The sequence below is a fragment of the Lissotriton helveticus genome, chromosome 5_1 (assembly GCF_964261635.1).
Source record: "Lissotriton helveticus chromosome 5_1, aLisHel1.1, whole genome shotgun sequence".
Lineage (NCBI taxonomy): Eukaryota > Metazoa > Chordata > Amphibia > Caudata > Salamandridae > Lissotriton > Lissotriton helveticus.
This window is the reverse complement of record NC_136065.1, coordinates 715,521,651-715,543,725: the sequence shown is the minus strand read 5'-3', so window position 1 is coordinate 715,543,725 and position 22,075 is coordinate 715,521,651. Positions and strand designations below refer to the sequence as shown.

General features: G+C 44.2%; 1 protein-coding gene across 3 annotated transcripts in view; it reads left to right on the top strand.

Moving 5' to 3' along the window:
- The window catches only part of PIK3AP1 (phosphoinositide-3-kinase adaptor protein 1), a 1,822,514-nt gene that overhangs the window by 1,716,342 nt on the left and 84,097 nt on the right, over positions 1-22,075 (top strand). For all 3 annotated transcript variants that reach the window (XM_078643124.1, XM_078643125.1, XM_078643123.1), the window contains exon 17: positions 7,741-7,832. In XM_078643124.1, coding sequence (XP_078499250.1) covers positions 7,741-7,832 — 92 coding nt within the window. The remainder of the gene's footprint in view (positions 1-7,740; positions 7,833-22,075) is intronic.

Genomic DNA, 22,075 nt, shown 5'->3' with positions numbered 1-22,075 from the left:
ATGTTGACTCATTTCAAATGCAGTATTTCTGTACCCCATCTGCAATTATACTTGTAACACTCCTTATGACACATATTAAGTATAACATAAGTTTCAACTTCCTTCTGTATCCATTGGATGTGAATTAGTAGATATGGCGTACATATGTGCAAGAACAAATAATAGGATTTGCAGGCTTAGTACCCTTTGGATGTGAATTAGTAGATATGGCATTCATATGTGCAAGTAAACATAATAGGATTTGCATGCTTAGTTTAACAATGGTTGCAAATGTGTGACTATCCCCAACTGAACATCTGATCTGTGTAACTAGCAACAGAGTCGTTTTAGTAGGTATTTATCTAATGATTCCCTTTTTAATCTCCTTTTACTTCATCAAGTTGTTTTACATAAGCACCATTGAGCCTACACTATCGTGTTTTTATAAACTCAGAGTATTTGCCGCTACTTTTTGTAGATGAGCTTCTGATTCGGTTTTCTATATACTTCACTGTGTCTCCCGAACGCAGAATACGTCAGTTTGCTCCGTTTGGAAACCTTCCGCGCGGTTTCCATGGCAACTGCCGCTGACCGCGCGACACGCAGGGGAGCATGGGCGGGACAGCGCCCTAGTCCCACACGACGGGCGAGAAGAGCCCTTAGCACGGCACCCCTCCCTGAGCCGAACTCCTTACGCTAGCAGCCAATAGGGAGGGCTTACCTGGGAGATGGGGGCGTTCCTTATGGTATAAAGCGGCGCAGCAACTATGCTCGGCCTCTCTTCCCGCCAGGATTCCCTTAGGCTCTGCGCTGATGTCGTCGTAGTCGTCGTTCTGAGGTATGTGCCATTTTCATGCCTCTCCCCCTGGCCCCATCCCTGGGCATGACCAGGTTGCACAGGGGCCCTGTGGTAGGATACCACGGGGGGGGAAGAAGTGGCCGGGCTGAACATTGCGTGCGGGCGGGCTTGAGTTTGGCGGATTGTGGGGGTTGGGGCGGCAGTGGAGGGTAAAAGGGGCTGCCCGGAGATCGAGGGTTCGCCCGCAGTGCCGCTCCGTATCTTGGTTACAGCCAGGTGCTGATCATGCACCTACGCCGCTGGCTCGATCCGACCCTACCCGTATGGGCCAATGTATGCTTTTTGGCCCGGCGAGTCCGTGTTAGGTTGTATAATACCCTAAACAACCCCCCACCCAGCGACGGACCGCGTTGCTGCGAGGGGGCCCCGAACAACTGGCCCGGCCGCGTGTTTGCCTTTGTTGCCTCGACGTGGCGGAGCAAAACCCCCCTCCCCCCCCCCACCCGCAGCTACTTAGCTCCATTGTTTAGCGCGTGACGCTAATAACGCTAAGGGCGCTGGAGCTATCCCCACGCGGTATGAACGTTTTCCACCTGCTTTGTGTATCAGCTCTCGTATAGCCGGTGACCTGATAGGGAGGCCTTATGTTGGAAGCGTTTGGGTTGTCCGAGTATGATGTGATTAACATAAATTAAGGACAAATCCTACTTCCATTAGGTCTGGTACTGTGCAAGGTGTGGGCGTGTTTTGGGGTGCGGGAACTTTCCGCAGGAGAAAGTGCGTCTTGCGATTTGTTAATGCCGTGGCCTGGAGTGTGTGCCAGGGAGTGACCGAGTCCAATCCCTCCATGCTTTCTGCGGTAGAGGTGCGTGTCGCAATTTGGTTAAGGCTGTTGTGGGGGAGTGTGTGACTGTGAGCAATCGAGTCCAATACCTCCATGCTTTCCGCGGGAAAGGTGTGTGTCGCATTGTGTTTCAGACATTTGAAGCCCCTGGATTCAAAGTTTCTCTTTCAAATCGTCCTCCTTTCACATCACCTTGACTCTCACCCCTGCCCTCGTGGGAGATTAGCAACTGTAAGCAAAGCATTCGCTCTGTTCTTTCCACACTTCTCATTCCCGGCTTTCTAAGGGACACTTTGTGTGCTAATGTCTTTCCAGTTGCAAGATCAAATGCTCTGTAGTGGTTGCTGATTGTGACTCTGCAATGGAAAAGCAATTTCCTGACATGAAAAGGCCGACCATTATGACACAATTTACTAAGGCCCGATCCTGGGGCATTGTGCGCAGGCACAAGAAGTAAATGTCCGCATGGTGCTCTGATGGTACAGGTTTCTTTTGGGCAGGGCGAGTATCTCTGTCGCAGCTGCTGTATGCCTCGACACGTTAGGATTGTGTCATGTACAACGAGCGTGAGTCCCAACGTAGGTGTTAAAGGGGAAATAGGGCACAACATCTGCCTGCGATGCCCCACGGAGCCCGGAGGTGTAGACGGCCCCTCCTTCCAGCCCCCGCTCTCCATTAGCCATTAAGATAGCTCAGGGATGTATGCTACGCTAGGTTCAAACCGAGAAGGCCAGGAGCTTATATCGGGCGGGCAAATTCATAATTAACCTGCTTTGGGCGATAGAATGGTTTCAATTGAATTGGGTAATTTCGGTGCTTACGAGGTACAGACCTCACCCACTTTAGTACTACTACGAGGAACGGACACCACTTCAGTTTAGTACCCTCCTTAAACACGGTGGGCAGAATAGACTAACTGCGCAAGTCGATCGCGTGTCTCCACAACCGGAGAGGAGTTGGCCTAACGGTTAGGGCACCCGATCGCGGACCTGTGATACTGTGTTCGAGTCTGGGTAATGACCCTAAACACGCAGGGGAGCATGGGCGGGACAGCGCCCTAGTCCCACACGACGGGCGAGCAGAGCCCTTAGCACGGCACCCCTCCCTGAGCCGACCTCCTTACGCTAGCAGCCAATAGGGAGGGCTCACCTGGGAGATGGGGGCGTTCCTTATGGTATAAAGCGGCGCAGCAACTATGCTCGGCCTCTCTTCCCGCCAGAATTCCCTTAGGCTCTGCGCTGATCCCACCCTGAACCCTGACCCAGCTGCAGAGCGGCGGGGTAAAAGTTGTGAATTTTTAATGGTCATGTTTTGTGTTGCAGGCTGAGTCACAGGGCGATCTGGAAGCAGATGGACAGTAAGGGTACCTCTGCGGCAGAAGGATACAGTCTAGATACCTCTGCCTGGCACAGTAAGGGTGCCTGAGCCAAGAACCTGGAGCCGAAGGAGGTTCTGGGAAACAGCGTCGGCGCCCCGTTAGTCCTTCGGGCGGTCGGGGGACCTGAACTGACCGGGGGTGTGCCTCATCGCTCCGCCCTGACAGGGGGGGCGGGAGTATAACGAAATGGTAATTTACTGCACCGTCAGAGCATCGTCTCGCCGTGCAAGATGGCTCCTTAGGCATGAGGGTCAGCGAGGGGCTGCCGCATTGGATCGCCTGTAAGATGACCCACCTTAACAGCTACCTGTGTTGTACGAAATAAACCTGCAGCACTGCTTTCCCACAAATATGTCTCATGAGTTTCCTTTGGTATGTAAGCGGATAATGTGCAATGCGGGGCGAGCGCTGGCGGTGTGGGCACTATGACGCAGGGAACATGCACTCGGACGCCCCCCCTTATATCAGCCGTGTCTCCTTTGATGGGCGACTTTCGTTCTGCTCCAGCTTTGAAGGCGTCGATTCATTCACTTCTGTCCAGATGAGCTAGTGAATCACTTTACCATGTTCAACAGTGATTGCCCTGACCTCTTTACTAATATTTTTACACTTGTACACAGTATGCCTGTATTGTTTTTTAACCATTGTGGTTTCTTCACTTTCAATACCGATTTCATGAATAATAGCACTTGCGCCCGTGTGGTTTATCCTGAGACTCAGGTCCTTGGGCTCATTACAACCTAGTTTTTTAAATATATTAAACTTTGGCACTCGCTCTTTTTCATTTAATGGCGCTTGCTTCACTACGGCACCTGTTTTTTGTACTTTCACATTGTAATTATAAAAATAGTTATTTATTCCTTTTGATGGCCAATGTGGCATCTTTATTGATCATGTACTGGTTTTCCTACGGAGAATCCTAAACCGATCTCGGAAAATCATTGCTGCACTTTAGAGCTAACTGGTGAGCTCATTGTACTTACCTGGTAGATGGATTCCCAGGCATTTCAGGTAAGATCCCTTGCTGGACTGAGCACTAATATTTATTTATTTATTTATTGCCAATCCACCTGGGAGTGACTGATTTCATTCCTTTCTCCCCCTATCTTTGCTTTCAGACAAGAATTATAGGTTCCCTTGTGGACCATTCAACACCTTATCTAAGATTTATGTAGAGACATCACTACAGGTGAGGCGTTAATAAATCTCCCTGTTTAGATTTATTTATTTTGTATTTTTCTACTACTTGACACCAACACATATTCACTAACATGCAGGCTGCTTTTCTGGCCCAGTCCTGGTGAAAATCCGCCATGAAGATTGTGAATTACACACATAATGGGTCGAAACGCCAAAGATAATCTTTGGTATTCCCGTTACCTGCCAAGCTGTTTTTACTTGTAAATATAGAAAGTACATCTGCTTGGACAGACATCTGTTTTTTTGGGATACCCTCAGAAAATAATTGTTTACGTAACTACTGTATTTGTGTATATGTCATCTGTGTTCCAAGTCCAAGTCCACAATTTTTCTATGAACTTCTATTTTGATATATGTTTTTAGTCCCTGTGGTATGAATGTTTATGTTTCTTAACAGCCCTGTGTGATTATAAAATGGAATGTGATTTAATGTTCAGTCTATCAATTTACGATATATGATTTATTATATATCATATCTTTAATTTCTTGTGTGTGTTGGTGTCCTATAATTTGTGGTCAGCACCAAGACGTGATTGGGTTAATAAACCAACATAAAATATTTGTGAATGAATTAATGTTCGTGCTAAAGAAATACAACACCCCACAGAACCAATTGTTCTTGTATACTACTAGATTTCCCAGGTTCTAAGGGAAACTGTGCCACCTCATTATTATTAATGCTCTTCACCTTTCAGCATTGTGGTCACTTTGGGAAGCCCCACACCTTTCTTTTTTTCTGCATGACTCCCGCTTCTTACATTTTGCTTATGCTCAGCGCGGCGACCGCTTCACATCACTAGGCTTCAACTTTCAGCATGTCGGCCACTTCGGGAGGCTGTGCCCCATTCTTATTTTCTGTATGGCGCCCTCTTGTTACATTTTACTTACTGGGACTGCTTGCATCAGGTTATGGGAGTTGCTGCTGTTGTTGCCAGACTTCATCAAAGAAAGGTTAGAGCATGATGGCAGTCTGGAGCCACATTAAAACTTGGCTCATTTTAGGGCTCCAGGGTCCAAGACAACCTCAAGTTAAGGCTGAGTCAGGCCTCTGGCTCAAGCCTGAAACGGCTCGCCAACCTCAATTTATTACTTTGGCAACATTAATTAGATGCACCTCCGATATCGGCTCACTACCTGGACCAACCACGCCACTGTAAACACAACTCCTCTGCTTTGAGTGTTTCCATTGGCTACAACCATTTCAGGGTCCAACTCCGCCCCTCAAATCATTGCTCTGCCTTCTTCCCCAACTGATCATCCCTACCCTTCGTAAAGGGTACGTTACTTTTCTCATTTAGCTGCGCCCATGGTTTCATTTCTCTCCCGCACATTCTTCAATTAGCCACGCTCCTCGCTGCTAGCCTTGCCTCGCCGTCCCCTTGTTATGCCGTGTACATAAGTTGTCTCGCACAAAGGTTCTGTTGCTCGCTTTTGTCGAACTTCATGTTTTTTCTGGGCAATTTTCATTTTTTTCTGCCCTCCAAGTACTGAGGATGGCGGAGCTCGGTCCTCGCTATTGCTGCTCTGCCTCTGCACAGGGGCTGTTTTTGGAGGGGACAGCAATAGAAAGAACTGGAGACAGGTGCAACCTCAGCAAGCCGTGCAACTCAGTGTCGCCCAAAACAAGCATGAGTACTTTTCCACCACTTTCTATGCCGAAAGGTATCATCCCTTCAAACGTGTTAAACTACTCACTTGATGATAGAAAGTCCTGTCTGCAACTACAAGACCAGATAGCATTCATTCAGATATCCCCTCCTTATGAACAGTCTAGCTTGTAGCAGCATGCTTGGATACGTCTCGCCATATAAGCCCATGCTCTTGGAAATCCTGTGAACAACACCCTAAAGTACCTCCATTGGAAAACACAGGGCTGCATTCCTAGACTGCACTATGTCGATGCTGGTGAATGGTTGTGCCCAGTGTTCCGGGCCTCAGTCTTTTTAGATGATTTAAAGTGGAACTTCTAGATGGTGTCCGAATATTTAAGATGCATGTGGGGAAGAAATTAACAAGTCCTTCCCATCAAAGCCTTTTCTGAGTTATTTTTGCACTTCTCTCCTGTTATTCTCTCGTAGATATATCGTTTCTGCACGTCTTGGCTTTGACCAAAGTTTCCCCTACCATTTGTATTGTTGGTTTTATTGCAGGGGTCGCCCCTGAGTGCCTTTCCACTCCACTCTACAAAACTACTCCACTCAACAACACTCTGTGCAACTCCTTCTATACTACTCCATGCCACTTTAGTTCACTCTATTCTACAGCACCCTAATCCACTCTACAGCTCTACTGTATTCCACTCCACTTCACTCTGACACTCTATGCTTCTCCACTCTACTCAATGTCACTCAACTTTACAACACTCAACTCTACTACTCTAACCCTTTCTACTCTGCTGCACTACTCCACTCTATGCCAGTCCACTCTTACAATCTACTCCACAGTAGGCCACTCTACCCTCCAAAACTCCAATCTACACAGCAACCTTTACACCCCTCAACTCTGCATTAAACTACTCCACAATACTCTACTCCACTCTAAAACTCTACTACACTTGAACAATCTACTCCACTCAACTAAACACCCTTTCCACTATACAACTCTATACTCCCTAAATTACACTCCACAAAACTGTACGCCACTCCATAACAAATTATACCACTCAACTCTACTCTACACCATACCACTCCATAACACTGCACTCTACTCCACTCTAGAACACTTCACTCCACACCCCTTTACACCAATAACTTTTAGCCATATCTAATAGCAGCCACAGCATTGTACAACATAACTAAAACATATTGGCAAAGCCACAGGCGAGAACTATTGGCTATGCAAATGCTTGTTTAAATTGAAGCAAGGATGGAGAAGTCCTGATGCATACAGGTATGTCATTTTAGATCCTACGTGCCTAGACGGAGAAGTCCTGTTATGTTGTTTTTCTTGTTTTTGTACTTGTCTCCAGTCTGATGATTCCCTGACTGCAGCTGTGTTGAGAGACACTATCTGCTGTGTAATTTAATTACACAAGGAAAGGATAACCTTAAGTAGATTCTACTGATCACATCACATGCTGGTCTGGTTGATTTAGGTGCAGGCAGTATTTTAGGTGTTGATTATGGAGCGGAAGGGATTTTCAAATATAGTTATATGTTTATTGGTGATTTTGGATGTTGCTTTCTGTGAGTACAGCCCCAGGGTGCTCTATGTAGAGGTTGAAGATAATGTAGGGGAAGATGGAACCCTCTGGAACTTTATTTGATCACTTAGGACCACTGGCAAAGGCTTCCATAATAGACTCTTCCCTGTCCAAAGCGTTCATCAAAGTTCAGTACACCATCTGTGATAGAGTATCTATTCCCACATAGTAGGAACTGGACAGGTAGTGCTATTCCTTACTTAGTATGAGCCTTTGTATTTGATCATTACTACATCAGAATATTGTCGACCAATTAGAAATAGTTGTGTTAGAATAAAACCTACATTTGTTTCCTAATCATTATTGATTAGCATTTTCTTTCTTATTTTTCTCCAAAGGATAATGAAATACCAGACCACCGGTCAGGACAGAGAGTAGCCCTGCATCCACCTTCAAGACCTCCAAGAATACCACCACGTACTTCTAACAGGTAAAGCCTGTCTACACAGATTTGGTTAACAGAATCAGTGTATCATGCACACCGGTTGTGATTATAAGGATGGTGCTCTTCTATCTGAACCTACTGTATGAATGTTGCCCATTTATTTTAATGTTTTATATATTTCTACTTCACTGTGGGTTAAAACCGGAATATTTCCTGCATGGTAAATGGACATATACCCCTGCTCTGACTGACCCTACTGCATGCGTTAATGGTATACTGATTTTTTGTTGGCTCAGCTAACAACCTAATGTAGCATGTGCACTGAGACCTCGGCCTGTCCATGTGGATTTCAAGGTTGAGAATCTGTTTCGGACCTGGTGGGTGCACCGAGAGTTCCAGAGGACTGCTGTCCATGTCCTGGGTTGATGACGTGACATGGTGATGGCTTCATACAGCTTATTGTGGATTAATAGTACTGGACAGACCTTTTACTAGTTCAGGGGGAGAGTGATCTGAAGCCCACACACATTTCTGAAGAGATGTGGGTCTGCCTAGTGCATAAAAGTCTTTGGCCAGCTCTGTGAGGAAAGGGAGTACAAGGCCCTGCAGGAAGAGAGACTAATCAAGAAAGAAGACCAGTCATGTTCCTAGTGTATAGACCACCCAGAAGAGCCGACCTGTACAAAGAGTGTACACCACCTAACCAAGCTGTGAGGACTCACCCGTCTTTCCTGGGTGCTTCACATGAAGCAATGTCAATCCATAGGCAACAGTGTGCCATCCGTTATTGCAGTATTTCCAAAAGGACCTGTTCTGCTGCAGACAACCCATGCCCACTCAACAGCCTGCAACTTCCAAAGGTGAGAAACTGCTGCCAAAGCCTGGCACGTTCTCAGCACCAAGATCCTAGAGATGGGGCTGCTTTCCGTGATGCGGTGCCCACTGATGAGTGCACCACCAATTTCCATGCCAAGCAGTATCCTAACAATATGCAATACGAGGCCTGAAACTAAATAGTTAGAGCTTGATTCACAATTGTAAACTTTCACTCTTGTGTAAGTTTAGTTTTTTTTGGGTATTCACAAACTGTGAGTTAATAGTAAGTTTACGACTGCAGAGACTGTTATGAGCAGAGTTCTCCGCCCCAACTGTGGAGTCTACACAGTACTAAACTTAATATTAACTCATCGTATTGTGATTACCAAAAGTGTAAGCTTATCTTTGTGAATCAGGCCCTGATAGGCTAAATGTTGAACTTGAAAAGATACCCTAAGAGTATTGTGTTCACAAATCACAAATCAAACAAACAAATTAACCTATGGATTAATAAATAAAGTAGGTGCATGTACCGCCAAATAGTGAGCTCACACTTGTTCTTGTTTCTTGCCTATGACCTTGTGGCACTTCTAGAATGCCGTCAATATTATCGGAACCATAGGAACTGTAACTGGTGTGATAATCGTCACACTTAGCTAGAGTACCACAGATGTGTTTGTAGATCCTAGTTTCTGTGGGTAGTATTTCAATTTGCTGTGATTCCAAAGTACTTCTGTTTTTACTAAGACAAGCGATGGTCTGGGCAGACAGTTATTGTCTCAACTGAGCCAGCGCAAGCTGCTCAGAGAGACATTTAGTAGTGACCGTGCTTTCGAGGCGCCTGAGCACCAGAGCGAGAGAGAACACTGAGCAGAGAGAACGCCGGCAGAGACGGAGACGGACGGAGGGAGCAAGGGACTCTACGGCTTTGTGATTCTGCCGTGTTTTTGCCCTGCTGTGGTCAGCCGGCCCTGCCGCTGTGAGGAAGAAGAGACACTAAGGAGGGGGAATGGACGGCGACAGCGAGGTGAGCACGGGGGTACACTAACGGGAGCCGTTACCGCTCACTGCACTGCCTGCTTATTGCTACTGCTTACTGCTAAGGACACCATCGGCAGTGCAGTGTGGTGAGGCCGGGGGTTGTGGCCTGCCTGCAGTTCCCTGCGGTTTCCCAGCGGTTCTCCCTGTGGCTGTCAGTCAGCCTGTAGCCTGTACCACCCCGCCCCTCACAGCCCCTCACTGCCGCCCTCACTGCCGCTCACTTCCAGCGATACAGTACAGCCGGGTTGGTTGCTGTTCCGCCTGTCTGTCTGCCAGCCTGCCTAGCCCCGCTTGTATTGCTTCACCCTGCTTGTTCCTCAAGGGTGGGGCGGAGGCAGAGTGGCGAGCTGCAAGGCGAGTAGTGCATCAGGAATCACCTACCAGGAAGTGTCGCGACTGCCACCTCCACGTAAAATTACCGCTGCTCAGTTTGTGTTGGTCGTGGGCTTATGGCACCCAGCGGTGGGGGGAGTCACTATCTACTGAAATATCAGACCAGCAAACCAACAGCAGCATCTCTTTAGCACATCTAAAGCTAAAGCTACAATCAAAGCCACACCTCGCCTTTGTGGCTACGACTCTCTGATATGATGTTGCAGCTGGAGCTGTAGCTGCGAGGCGAGCACTAGGACAAAGTAAGTGGCATATCGACCAGATCTGGGTCTGAGCTAACATAACTTACCACCTCCTACCTCCTGCCTCCACCCCTTGTGTACTATAGACGACCAGGAGAACACTTGGAGAGCACTTGGGGCACAGGCAAGCTGCGAGCTGTAGGCGGTGAAAAGTGATTTGAGTGAAGGGGCTTTAGAGACATACAGTTTGCGGTCAGGGAGAGTAAGGAAGACCCCAGGAGAGAGAGCAGCCACTCTAAAAGGGCTCTCCAAAGAGAAAAAAGGCAGTAAGCCAGCTATAGCAAAGGGGGGAAACTCAACAATTAAAAGCCCGTTAATCTCCCCTATTGCTTCTATGTTTAAAAAATCAAGTCTAAACAAAAAAGGGATGCAAAACTCAAGACTTCAATATTTAAAGGATCCCACTTCATCTCTCTGTGCTAAACCAGGAGAAACATTAGGTCTAAAGCCCCCCTTGGCTCCGCAAAAAACATCACAATGGGTAAATCAAGGGAAGACGGATTCAAACAAAAAACACCCTAACAGAAGCAGTAGAAAACTCAAATCAAAACTTCATTGAGACATTAGACCTAAGCAAGCTAGAGGAAGCAGATTTTCGAGATACCAAAGATCCGACCAGAATTCACCTTACAAGCAATACCATCTTAACAACTGCAACAGTGCACACAAATGGAAGAGGCGCCGGTAACATTGGCATCAGTGTGGAGCAACTACATTGTGATCCACCAACAGCGCCAAAAATAACGTATGGCGAAAGCACTCCCTATATCACAGCTATAAAGACAAGCAATGACCCTACACGTACAGCTGAGTATGGTCAAGAAGCTAGCCAACATGACTTGTATTTAAAAATAGATGAATCAGTTCATCAATGGTCGAGAAATGAGAAAGCAATAGCCAGTTTGGAGGACTTAAGTTCAAGCACACGAGTGGAAAGTACACACGCCACGAAACTAGAAATTGATGGGAATGGAGACGATGATGAGGTATTATTTATGTCATGGGAGAGTATACCAATGGAAGACTCACGCGTGGAAACTGAAAAGGGACAGGGGCAAGAAGAAAGAAATGAGCAAGTGTTAAGACTAAATGACACGGAAAGAAAAGGAAAGAGAATAAAAACCAAATCAATTACTGTGGATAAATCAGGACAAACATCCGAAACAGAGACAAGAAATTTCAAAAATAATAAGAATGTACAAACTGAATTAATCTCGAAAACCCTACAGGCACTTCAAATGTTTTCAGCAACATTGATAATGCAGTCAGATAAGCTGGATATACAGATAGATCTAATGAACATCATTGCATCATACATAGCTGGAATAAACACAAAACTTGAAGACTTAACCAAATTAATAAAAACGGTACAATCAGGTTATACTCCGCAGGAATCAACTTGTACATGTGGACCCATAATAGATAAATTAGGTTTTCTACCTAAAATAATGGAACAGATACTCTGTCTAAATAAGCGCTTGGTCCTACTGGCTGAGAACCTAGAGCCCACGATTACATCAGTAATTGTGGAAAAAAGAATTCAAAATAATGTACAGGGGTCAGCAAAATTTGACCAAATGAAAGAACCTCAAACTAACATCTGTGAGACGGGAGAAGTACAGGGACCAGTAAACAATGACCACGACCAAATGAATGAACCTCAAACTAACACCTGTGAGACGGGGGATGCACAGCAAACCAATCAGAGTGCCAGCACTAAACAACCAGGGAATCTAAGGCCACAGTCCAGAAGACAAAAAAAGAAAGACAGAAATGCAAGAAACAGGCATAACAAATTTAACATCGGTGTGGATAAAAATGTATATTCCATCTTTGTCACAACAACAGCAAATGAACAACAAAAGGAAAAGTCTCCAGAACCAATTCAGGATACTGATACAAGAGATGAAGTCCATCTCTATAAAAAAACTAAAGAGACTATTAAAGACAAAGTGGAAGCTTCTGGGAAGCATACCAATAAAACCACCTCAAGGGAACCCGATGATTGTATACTGGAGTCTCCAAAAAGTCCTAAAAACACCAAGCTTATGGAACAACCGGAAGCTGCAAATGCAAAGCAAGCAGATAATGAGACATCATACAATCAATTAAATAACGTAGTTGACAATAAGTCGGGGATGGAGAACATGCCTTTATCGATATGGTTACATAAAAACTAAAATGGAACTCAGGAGGAAGCCTGTAAAAGGATGGACGTCAAAGAGGACATCCCAAATATGTCAAAAATGGAAGTTAAAATAAAGCAAGCAACTCTGCCCAGCACCCAAGAACAGAAGGCTTTAGCTGTAACCTACAAACCTACTGAATCTAACGGCCGGAAATCTGAAGGAAGGAAAATTACATATGCTGAGAAAGCAAATTCGAGGCCCATAAATTGCCATGTAGTAAAAGAAGAGGGCAGTCAATATTTCCTAGGACCTCCTCAAAATCTTATACCAACCAGGCATTATATCTCAGGAGACGGTCAACTTAGTGCCTGCATTCCTACCCAGGTCAAATCCGAGATTACGATAGTGGAGGATAAAGATACTTTAACAGCAAGAACAACCAAATACCAGGTAGCTCACCAGTTGATATGGATACCGGAACATGAAACACAGGGAAACTGTGATACCTTAAACAGAGGCAACATCTTGAAGCTCCTGGCCGAAATAGAGGAACTAAAACACATAAATACGTCGGACCTAGCTACAGTGCAGTTTCTCCCAGGAGAGATCAAATCAACAAAAGAACGAACATTAACAATGTGGCAGACACCAGAACTGGTGCAGTTAATACTAAGTAGCTCTAAACAATTTTCAGCCTGGGGCATTCAATAAAAAAAACTCGCAAGACCGCGTTATCCATTCCCATTGAGAGAAACGGAGCAGCAGGATATAAACAGGATAATAAATCATAGGAAACACGTGGAACAGGCATACTCAGTTCTACGTAACGCAAAAGGCATGAGTGTTACAGCTCAGACTCCGGTAATGTCAATAAGAAGAGAATATGGGTCAAGTGACACAAAGCTAGAACAATGGAACTGGCTACCAAGTATATTAAACAACCAAGGTGTCTGACATAAGGTAGCTATGGTCTCGATTTCAAAGTCAAACTCAATACACATGATATCTTGGAATATAGCAGGAGCCAGGCGATTACTTGATGAAGGCCTCCCGCTCAAGGAGTGGGCAAATTGTGACATCATAGCCCTGCAAGAGACTTGGTCGCAAGAGGACATTCCAAAAGCAGGCTATGTCCACTACACAGTAGCTGCGGAAAAAAGCAAGCTCTACGGCAGGGCAATAGGAGGATTGACTGTGTATGTATCGACAGCGTTAAAAATATCAACAGAACAGCTGAAATCCCCAGATCCCAGCATACAAATTGTAAAATTCTCAGATCAAAATTTAAATATAACTAATACGATAATATTAATTAATTACTATACACAACCTAAGGCTCTAATGAAAAGGAAGAAAAACTCCCTTCTAATTAAAACAATATCAAGACTACGTTGCTAAGACCCGACGTTGAGTATGATTGTAACAGGCGATTTTAATTCAAACTTGATATTCACGCCAGATGACGATGATATTCTGATTGCAGAGAACTCATTTTGGGGTGTACCACAGCAAGACAGTACGGGGGTCAACCACACGGACCGTATTGGTCAACAACTGATTACAGATATTGAATTTCAAGGTATGCGGGTCCTTAACGGAAGAAATGCCGAAGATCGCCCCCCAGAAAAAACATATTATGGTCCAAGGGCGCATTCAACGTTAGACTTCACACTTGTAACTCTCCCCTTAATACCGATATTAGATCGTTTCTACATAGAATTTACCCCACTGAGTGATCACTCAATCCAGCATGTCATCTTCAATCTAGATACACCGAGGCATCAACCTACCAATTTGCCTGAGGGCGAACTGACCTCTGTTAATCTAAGACGCCTGAAATGGACAAACATGCATAAAACCAATTTGTTTCTAACAATAAAAAGTATCGTGGCCGAGTTAACCCTAGAACCCATTAATGGAATACAAGCCTGGTCGCTATTCCTAGATAAACTAGCGAAAAGCATGACAGTGGTAGAAGCCAGGGTCAAAGGCAATGACCAGCCAAGAAATCTACCAAAAGATCTGCAAGAGTTAAAGGAAGAACTAGGAAAAGCTCAAAGGAAACTGAGGCAGGAAAAATCCAAGGGAGTATGCTGGAAATCATTTCAACAAATGAGAATACAATTCAAAAAAATAATATGGGAACTTAAAAGAGAGAAGGTTGAGAGCTTCTGGTCCAAATTAATTTATGATTTAAGACATTCAAATTTAAATAAATTCTGGCAGTCAATACACAACCCGTGGAGACCTCGAAATATTGCAACATTGCATATACAGGAGCAGGAGTGGGTTAATTTCCTCAGGGAGAAATTTAAAGATGAACAACCACATGACCTGGACAACTTTCATTTACCAACTGTGAAGCACATCAGTGAAAAAGGAATAAAATCGCAGATCACTGGAGTAAACTACTCAACAGAAGAAATAACAAACATAATAAAGAAAGGCAAAAGTGACGGTGCTCCCGGTCCAAATGGCATTCCCCAGGCTACTTTTAAATATGATTCGGAGTACTGGAGCCTAATTATAGGGAAACTATACACTGATGTAGAATTATTCAATCAAATCCCAGAAAGCTGGCAAGGATCAACCATTACTCCCATTTACAAAGGAGGGGACAGATCGAGTCCAAACAATTATAGGCTAATCGCCTTACAGGATGTTGAAGCCAAATATTTTTCCTCACTAATCTTTAAAGATCTATCTGAATGGTCTAGTGATTGTAACCTAATACCAATCAATCAAACTGGATTTAGGAAAGGCATCAGAACCACTACAAATATATTGTCGCTTTTGTTGATCGCAGAAAGATGTAAAAACAGAAAACAAGATCGGAAACTCATGTGGTCCAAATTAAAATCCTGGGGTATACCCGAAAGGATATTGAAAGGTCTACTACTTTTTTATACAGATACCTAGGTACGTATGAAACTTGGAAATGGAGTCAGACTATCAAGGAAAGTGCACACCCACGTGGGTCTAAAGCAGGGGTGCGTACTAGCACCGCACCTTTTTAATTTATTTATTTCAGACCTTACAAGAAAATTAGATGTATTTAACTCACACCCACCTAAATTAGGAAAACTTCTATTATCGCACCTGGCCTATACAGTTGATATTGTTCTCTTAAGCCTGACTAAGGTAGATCTGACAAGGTTATTAAATGAATTCTCCGAATTTCTGTTGGCAAACAACCTGGAATTAAATCTCTCCAAAACTCAAAACGATGTTTATTGCAAATCGGACAGCTACGACTCAATGAATAAGACTAAAGGGTAACTCACTGGAGAAAGTATCATGCTATAAATATCGGGATTTTTCATTGACGACAAACTTTCGTTTCGTGATCACCAAAAGTACACGAAACAACGAGAAGGGGCCCTAACATTCGCCCTTAAAATCCTGGCAAAGAAGTTGCAGGGTCTGTCCTTGAAACCACTACTAACGATAATGTCAGCCAAAGCTCTGCCAACATTATCATACGCCAGCGCTACAATGCATGGAAACGACTCAGAAACCCTAAACAGTCTAATAACCCGCATTTACAAAAAGGTTCTCCTACTTCCAAAGACTGCCTCACCAGATCTGATGCGCTTGGAGATCGGGTTAATGAATGAAAAATTGGGTAGGCTCTACTCATACATTAAAGTATGGTATCAAATAAAACAAAATGTAGAAAAAAACGGCATTAATGAATCCCTATTGCAAAAAACACAGTTGATGGACAGAATGTAGAACAATGTCATACATTCACCCCAGTACAAGGATCTGGGCCTAAATCCACCGTTTTTTTGCACTCCACACCACCCTGGGTTAGACACTGGCTATATGCAAATCAGCTCTGACCCTGTGCCTCATGGGAACAGTCCAGTCCGAACTACCAAGCCATGTCTTTCCCAGACCGGAATCAAGCATCCAAGGACCGGTTTCTGGCTATCAGCCTTCATCAGCCTGGATAGCTTGACTCCAGTGGTGTGGAGAGCCTGGGACTCACGTCTGAGCATACCCAGCCCACTCGGGGTGAAAATTGCAAAAAACACAGTTGATGGACAGAATGTAGAACAATGTCATACATTCATCCCAGTATAAGGATCTGGGCCTAAATCCATCGTTTTTTTGCACTCCACACCACCCTGGGTTAGACACTGGCTATATGCAAATCAGCTCTGACCCTGTGCCTCATGGGAACAGTCCAGTCCGAACTACCAAGCCATGTCTTTCCCAGACCGGAATCAAGCATCCAAGGACCGGTTTCTGGCTATCAGCCTTCATCAGCCTGGATAGCTTGACTCCAGTGGTGTGGAGAGCCTGGGACTCACATCTGAGCATACCCAGCCCACTCGGGGTGAAAATTGCAAAAAACACAGTTGATGGACAGAATGTAGAACAATGTCATACATTCACCCCAGTACAAGGATCTGGGCCTAAATCCATCGTTTTTTTGCACTCCACACCACCCTGGGTTAGACACTGGCTATATGCAAATCAGCTCTGACCCTGTGCCTCATGGGAACAGTCCAGTCCGAACTACCAAGCCATGTCTTTCCCAGACCGGAATCAAGCATCCAAGGACTGGTTTCTGGCTATCAGCCTTCATCAGCCTGGATAGCTTGACTCCAGTGGTGTGGAGAGCCTGGGACTCACGTCTGAGCATACCCAGCCCACTCGGGGTGAAAATTGCAAAAAACACAGTTGATGGACAGAATGTAGAACAATGTCATACATTCACCCCAGTACAAGGATCTGGGCCTAAATCCATCGTTTTTTTGCAAGGTTATTAAATGAATTCTCCGAATTTCTGTTGGCAAACAACCTGGAATTAAATCTCTCCAAAACTCAAAACGATGTTTATTGCAAATCGGACAGCTACGACTCAATGAATAAGACTAAAGGGTAACTCACTGGAGAAAGTATCATGCTATAAATATCGGGATTTTTCATTGACGACAAACTTTCGTTTCGTGATCACCAAAAGTACACGAAACAACGAGAAGGGGCCCTATCATTCGCCCTTAAAATCCTGGCAAAGAAGTTGCAGGGTCTGTCCTTGAAACCACTACTAACGATAATGTCAGCTAAAGCTCTGCCAACATTATCATACGCCAGCGCTACAATGCATGGAAACGACGCAGAAACCCTAAACAGTCTAATAACCCGCATTTACAAAAAGGTTCTCCTACTTCCAAAGACTGCCTCACCAGATCTGATGCGCTTGGAGATCGGGTTAATGAATGAAAAATTGGGTAGGCTCTACTCATACATTAAAGTATGGTATCAAATAAAACAAAATGTAGAAAAAAACGGCCTTAATGAATCCCTATGGCAAGAAATGGATCAAGATAAATATTCGCTAGCACACACATTTCTTGAATACTCCCTAAAGATCACATGCACAAGGGAGCTGTGAAGTAAACAAATGCCTTACCAAGCATTCAAATTAATAATAAATAAAGCTGCAAGGTTCCACTCATTACTGACCGATAAAGATCTTTTTCGCACAAGAAGTCACTCGTGGACACTGATTAACACCTATAAAACCTTGAAACAAGCAGCCTATCTGGTCTCTACTTATTCCATCTACGTAAAGAGGAAATTAATAATGTTAAGGTTTGGTCAGTTCCCTACTCTTGCGGAAGCCTCTCACTGGAAACTAAAAGAAAATGAAAATTGCCAGCATTGGGGTCATAATAAAGAAGATTTGATTCATCTTGTATGTCACTGTAAGACATTGCAACTAGCCCGAACCACAATATTATGGCGCGCATTTCAGAGGCATAAGATGGTGCAGGTCAGCTATCATATGTGGGCTAGACTCCAATGACCCCCAAATGGACTGCAAATTGATTACATTTTTACGAATCCACGAGCACAAACTGAATGTTAAATTATAGTAATAATATGATAAGCATTTTTACAATTATAACTGTCTAGGATTTTATGCTTTTACAGAGATGTAACTTTTATGTGACGTAGACTTTTTAAAATCTGAATTTAGTATATTGTTATGGTTTTAACTAACTGAACAATAAAATAAATAATTTACAATTTACAATTTGTTTCGACTGTTTAACTGTTTGTGATCTGCGTCTCTACCCCCACATTATCTACCCAATGAAGCTTTGACTGCTTGCCGTAACCATCCTGGGAGTGAAGTGAGAAAAGGAAGTACTTTGCCTAGTATGCCGAGCCATTGTAGGATAGTCCCCGGACACCAGAGGCAAACAGTCCCAATCACCCTGAGTGTAGACTTATGGCCCGAGTCTTCCATACTACCCCAGCTGACCACATGTGATACAGTGGCTGCAAAGTTCTTCTTTGCTAAAGCTTTGCAACAATTGTTTGAGAAACACTGTTGTTATTTATAGTAAGTGAGCAACATCTATTCTCAATCAAACCAATAAGAGGGTAATTGGTTTGCAATTTCCGTGCCTGGGTGTATATGTTTACTATTCATTTACTACACTGAGTATCAGGACAACTGGATGTAGAGGTTGTCCAGATTCCCTCATCAGGTTATCAAACGTAGTTTCTAATTGGGATGTAATGTGTTACACAATCAAATCATCGGTGTGGAGAGCAACTTTATTTTAGTACACATGGCATGCAAAGGAAATAAACTTCTCCTTCTGCCTTAAATGTTGCACTGGGAGTACAGTATCAGTCAAAGACCAATGGCATAAGGGAACAACTTTGCCCTATACGTTTTTCAATGAAGAATTCTGGGGATAGATTTCCAATAAAAGATTTTTTTCTAAAGGAGTAGTAAAGAAAGTACACTCTTACATAATATATATATATATATATATATACATATATATATATATATACATATATATATATATATATATATGTTACTTATTGGCGGTCGCCAGTAGGTAGTTATAGTTAGGACCTATTATACATAGGAATTCCGCAACATTCTATTCCCAATTACTTTGGCGCCGATTGATGAATCTTTGTGAAATTTTCCAAACTTTTGGCCAGCTCTGGTTCGTTCCTTTTCTTGAAAGTTTCACGGTGATTCGTCAAGTGGGGGCCGAGAAAATAGGGGGGTCCCAAAATGTGTTTTCCCTATGCAATTTCCCGTAGGACCTTTAGCCACAGCTACAGCTTGAACTGCTGAACGGAATAACACCAAATTTGGCACAGAAGTAGCCCTCAGTTCAGACTTGTGCTTTTTGCTTAAATGGTGTCAATCTGTTCAGTAGTTCCTGAGAAAATTACAGTTAAAATCATTTATATATCTATGGGCACGGTGGATCTCCGGATTCTGCGCGCATTGTCATCGTACCATAAGCGCACCCTTCCGATCACGCGCTGAATGCTAATTGGCTGTCAAGTGCTTGTCAACATTCGAAAGCAGGAACTGTTGGCAGCCATTTTGTGCCTCGGTAGAAGCGAGGCTGAGGAAGTCAGTGGAATATGTGTGCAAAACGTAGAAAGGGGGCAGGGTAGAAATAATTTTACCCTCTAGACATGCTTAGGGCCCACAATTCATTTTTTCAAAAAGACCCGGCAGGTGCGTGTAGGGTGCGTGGACTCTGCCGTAAAATAAATAAAATAAAACAGAACATTTTTTATAATTAGCCCCCGGGGGGGCTAAATACCGGGGGGCAAAATTATAACATTTTATGGGGGCCCAGAGGATTGTCACCCCCTGGGGCTAAAAAAAAAATGGTGGGGGGAGGGGTCTAAGGTCCCCAAGGCCGCGGTGAAAACCACCCCCGGGGCTTTACATATTGTGTGAGGGGGACCTTGTGGCCCACCTCCGGGAGCACTTGAGGCCCCCGTTACCCCTGGGACTACAAAATATGGTTGGGGCGGTTGCAAGGTCTTCAAAGCCCCGGGGACCACCACTCCCTGGGGCTTTATGTATTGTGGGAGGGCCAGCTCCTGCAGTGTCTCGGGGTGTCCATTCCGCCCTCCCATAGCAAGGAAATCTGTTCTCTCTTTTAAAATCTAAATCAGATTGCTTTTCCACATGGGAAGCTGCATGTTAGGAGCTCCCCATGTGGAAGAGCAATGCCGACTCCCAAACGCGTAGAAGTTGTGCACCAAAGGGGCTGGATTTGCGCACCCTACAGAATATGAGTCCTGCATCCAGCACGTGCATACCAGGGGGCCGCACTGAGCGCCGCGCTGGGTGCGCAACTTCTAATTTTACCATAAAAAAATAGCCCCTATCAGTCATTTCTAATATCCCCGGGGACCCTATCCCCCTGGTCTTATAATGTTGGGGACCATGGGGGGAGCCACAATGCCCTCATGGTCCTGCCGGCTCCCTGCATCCTTTGGGAGCCGGCATTGCTTTTCCGCATGTGGAGATGCTAACTTGCATGTGGAAAAGCAACCTGGTTTGGATTTTGAAAGTGAGAACAGATTTCACCGCTGTGTCTTTCAAAATTGCAAACTAAGTTTGCTATGGGAGGGCGGGTGGCCGCGAGACTCCCGCCCTCTCACAGCAAACAGCAGTGTCCCGGGGGTAGGCACCCCGGGACACCGTAGGAGCCGGCCCTGGGGCGTGGCGGTCCCCAGGGCCCTCAAGGGGTCCAGGCGGAGGGCCACGCAGTCTGCCTTCCACAATACACAAATCCCCGGGGGTGGTGGTTCCCGGGGCTTGAGGGGGTCGTTGAGGTCCCCACACTTCGAATTTTGCAGGGGTAGGCCTCGGAGCCCCCATAACCATTTATTTTATAGCCCCGGGGGGTGGCTCTCAGTCTTGTATAGGAAACAGCAATGTTAAGAAAATCTTTCGGTAAGATAAAAAAGGATTTTTTTTAAGTCCATTTTCGGCGTTTTTGTTGTAGTTTGCAGGCCTTAAAGCGACGACAATTTTAACTCCGTCTTTGTAAATATGCCTCTAAGTTTTGTAATGTCGACAATCTCGTCTTCCATTTAAATATGCACAAAGTATTTATTGAAGTTCATTGTGAATCGTGAAGCAACACTGTCTAATTGTTATCGATAAAGAATTGAATGAGTTTTGTACTTGTTTTGCTAGTAATGTGCATAGGGGCAGATTTACAAGTTTATTGCGTTACTATTGCATCACTTTTAAGATGGGAAAAGTGAAGCGAAAGTGGCGCAAGGGGTTGTAAATGTGGTGCACAGTGTTCTGTTTTACTTTGCTTTCCTTTCTGTAAAGTTGAGGATCCTGGGTAAATATAACAGTTTCTGTACAGCCAGTACCTTTCAACCCTACCCCCAAATGGTTTTCTGCCTCTTACCATAGTAACAGTTCATGGAACACTTAAATGAGCACAGAGGTTAGAAGTTCCCCACACTATGTTGCTAATCGAAACAGTTACTGTGCTGGAGTTTTAAAACTTTTCCATAGGAACCGTTAGTCGTAGCTATAGACTTTGGTAAAGATCTGGTAATGAGTTAGCCTCAGTATTATACTTCAAGTTATAAATATCATTTCTATTTTTAACTGTTTTCTAACTATATCATTATCACACTAAATAATAGTGAAATGTTGTCAGAAAAAGAAGACGTATATACTTTTTTAAATTAACTTTTATTAAAACAATATTAAATAACTGAACACGTAACTTAAAGATAACAATGTAATAAATAACTAGAACCATAACTTTAAAAAAACTATTCAACAAAATGTGATATGGACTCCAATAGAAGTAGGGTAGGTAATCTGCAAAACAAAAAT